Source organism: Myotis lucifugus, unplaced genomic scaffold, assembly GCF_000147115.1.
Source record: "Myotis lucifugus unplaced genomic scaffold, Myoluc2.0 scaffold_216, whole genome shotgun sequence".
NCBI lineage: Eukaryota > Metazoa > Chordata > Mammalia > Chiroptera > Vespertilionidae > Myotis > Myotis lucifugus.
In genome coordinates, this window is record NW_005871264.1 from 2066922 (window position 1) to 2069484 (window position 2563).

The window sequence follows — 2563 nt, forward strand, 5'->3', positions numbered from 1 at the left end:
GTGATAATAATAGTACCTACTGCCCTAACCGGTTTGGCTCAGTGGATAGAGCATCGGCTGCGGACTCAAAGGGTCCCAGGTTCGATTCTGGTCAAGGGCATGTCCCTTGGTTGTGGGCACATCCCCAGTAGGGAGTGTGCAGGAGGCAGCTGATCGATGTTTCTCTCTCATCAATGTTTCTAACTCTATCCTTCTCCCTTCCTCTCTGTAAAAAAATCAATAAAATATATTTAAAAAAATAATAGTACCTACTTCATTGTATATTTTTGAGGATTAAATAAAGTAACATTTGAAGTCCATATTGACTTAGTCAATATTAATTCCCTACCACTTTTCCAAAGACCAAACTATATGAAGGGGCTCAAGTATGACCTGCCTATGATATGTTATCAGGCAAATTTTATCATATAAAACCCATTATGAAAATATAACTTTCAAGCCTTAGCTGGTTTGGCTCAGTGGATAGAGCATCAGCCTGCAGACTGAAGGGTCCCAGGTTCGATTCCAGTCAAGGGCACATGCCTAGGTTGCAGGCTCAATCCCATGCAGGAGGCAGCCAATCAATGATTCTCTCTCATCATTGATGTTTCTATCTCTCTCTCCCTCTTCCTTCCTCTCTGAAATCAATAAAAATATATTTTAAAAATAATAATTATATATATACATAACTTTCAAATTTCAAAAATTCAATGGAGACTAAAATGACTAATTTCTGAAATCCGGGCAGCTTCTTGCACATTGCTTAAGTGAGATGAACCTATAGGTTCACCCACCGCCGCACATTCAAACCAAACCTACCTACTCTCCCAATACCCTTTCGTCTTCCACACAACCAACTACACATACAAATGGGTGATAAGTGAAAATAAACTCTATACTGAAAAATGAACTCTTTTTAATTGAAATAAAATTACCAAAATGGCCTAGGATTTGCAAAGGGAAACAATAGACTTTGTCACTTATACACAACTACTGTCCAAAGAACCCAGAAATTTAAATAAACTTAGGAAAGAAAAGGCACAAAAGATCAAAATCCAATTTTAATAAACTACCCACTGAATGAGAAAACTGGTAACTTTGATCAGTATTCTGCACCTACAGGATATTTTAATTACTGCTAAATGTACAAAAAAAATGGAACCCTTTGCTATTATTTATCCTACATTCAATTTTAACTTCTATAACTCAAAGAATTTTGGAAAGCAATAATCAGCCTTAAAGCATAAGTTCTGGACATATTCAAATGTTTGTGTTAACATTTACCCCAAAGTACAGTATATAACCTGGACAACCTAGACCTCCACCACACCCAACTTAAGGGAAAATTTAATCAAGTTAGCAAAGCTCTTGTGAAGTAGAAACTTTCCCTAAATGTTAGTACTCAAAACCTACTAGTCACTGTTAACGCTTCCATAAATAACCTATTAGGGCCTTACAGTTCCATCTGCATTAAGAATAGCACCTGCCATATGCCCTAGGAGAGTGCAACAAATGGAATGCACGCATTGCCCACACATAAAATACCTTGACAAGAATCTATATTCTGTGTTCTAATCCAATGGTCATTTAATGTGAAAAGATTTGCAACTAAAAGCAAATGAACCAGCTACCTCATAACTACCTACAAGACAAACTACCTCCAAGCCTTAATCCTTCGCACTCGCACTTTTTCCGCCACAAACAGGAAACGCCAAAAGAAAGGGAAATAGAGGAAAGCCTATTTTTGCTAAGGGGAATGAATAACCACCACAAGTATGAGTTAACAAATGGAAAAGCGAGGGGGGAAAGGGACGGGGGAGGGACGGCTGGTGAGCTCCGCTGGAATCCTAAACATGCCACCCAGCTCAGACGGCACCTAAAACATCTGTAACGACAGCTGCAGCTGGGAAACCGGGGTGGGGGAGAGGAACGGGGGTGGGGGCAGAGGAACGTGGCTGGGGGACTGAGAGTTGTGCCTGCACCTTCGGCTACCGCCTTTGCCAACTCTTCTCTCACGCCCCATTCCCATCCTGCTCCCTCCATAAAGAAAAATACACAATAAAACCAGAGGCCGAGAAGACAAAGAGACAGGAGGAGGCTGCCGAGTGTCCAGAACAATGGGAGAGGGGGAGAAGCGAAACTCCCCACTGTAGGAGGACAATGAAGGCTGGTGGAGAGGAGCCCGGAGGGGCACCGAGATGAACACCGCCGCGCCCGGGGCCCGCGAGCGGCGGACGCCTGGACGCCAGACCGGGCCGCGCGGGCGGTATCACCGGGACGCGGCGAGCTGGGCTGGGCCCGAGCTGGCGGGAGCGGCGCGGCCCGGAGGGGCCGGCGGGGCCTGAGCAGGTCCGCGGGCAGCTGCAGGAGGAACTTACCGGCATTCTGGTCTCGGGGCCAGAGGTAGTATGTGGCCGGGATCACGATGAGCCCCACGAAGGAGGTGAGGAAGTAGAAGAAGGTGTTCCCGCTGTCATCGTACTGAAACTGCTGCCCCGCCATGGGCCCACCCTCCTCTGCCTCCCTCTTCTCCCCGCCGCCCCCACGACCCCGCTCAGCGCTCTGACGCCCAGCGCTCCGGCCC

At 46.1% G+C, this 2563-nt stretch overlaps 1 protein-coding gene across 4 annotated transcripts in view; it reads right to left on the reverse strand.

The window, feature by feature from the left end:
• Positions 1-2557, reverse strand: part of SEC63 (SEC63 homolog, protein translocation regulator) — a 68011-nt gene extending 65454 nt beyond the window's left edge. Inside the window, exon 1 of one of the 4 annotated variants that reach the window (XM_006098020.3) lies at positions 2358-2557. In XM_006098020.3, coding sequence (XP_006098082.1) covers positions 2358-2481 — 124 coding nt within the window. In that variant the 5' untranslated portion in view covers positions 2482-2557. The remainder of the gene's footprint in view (positions 1-2357) is intronic. The other 3 variants (XM_014463685.2, XM_023761775.1, XM_023761776.1) reach the window with 3 other exon arrangements.
• Between the last annotated feature and the right edge of the window lie 6 nt (positions 2558-2563).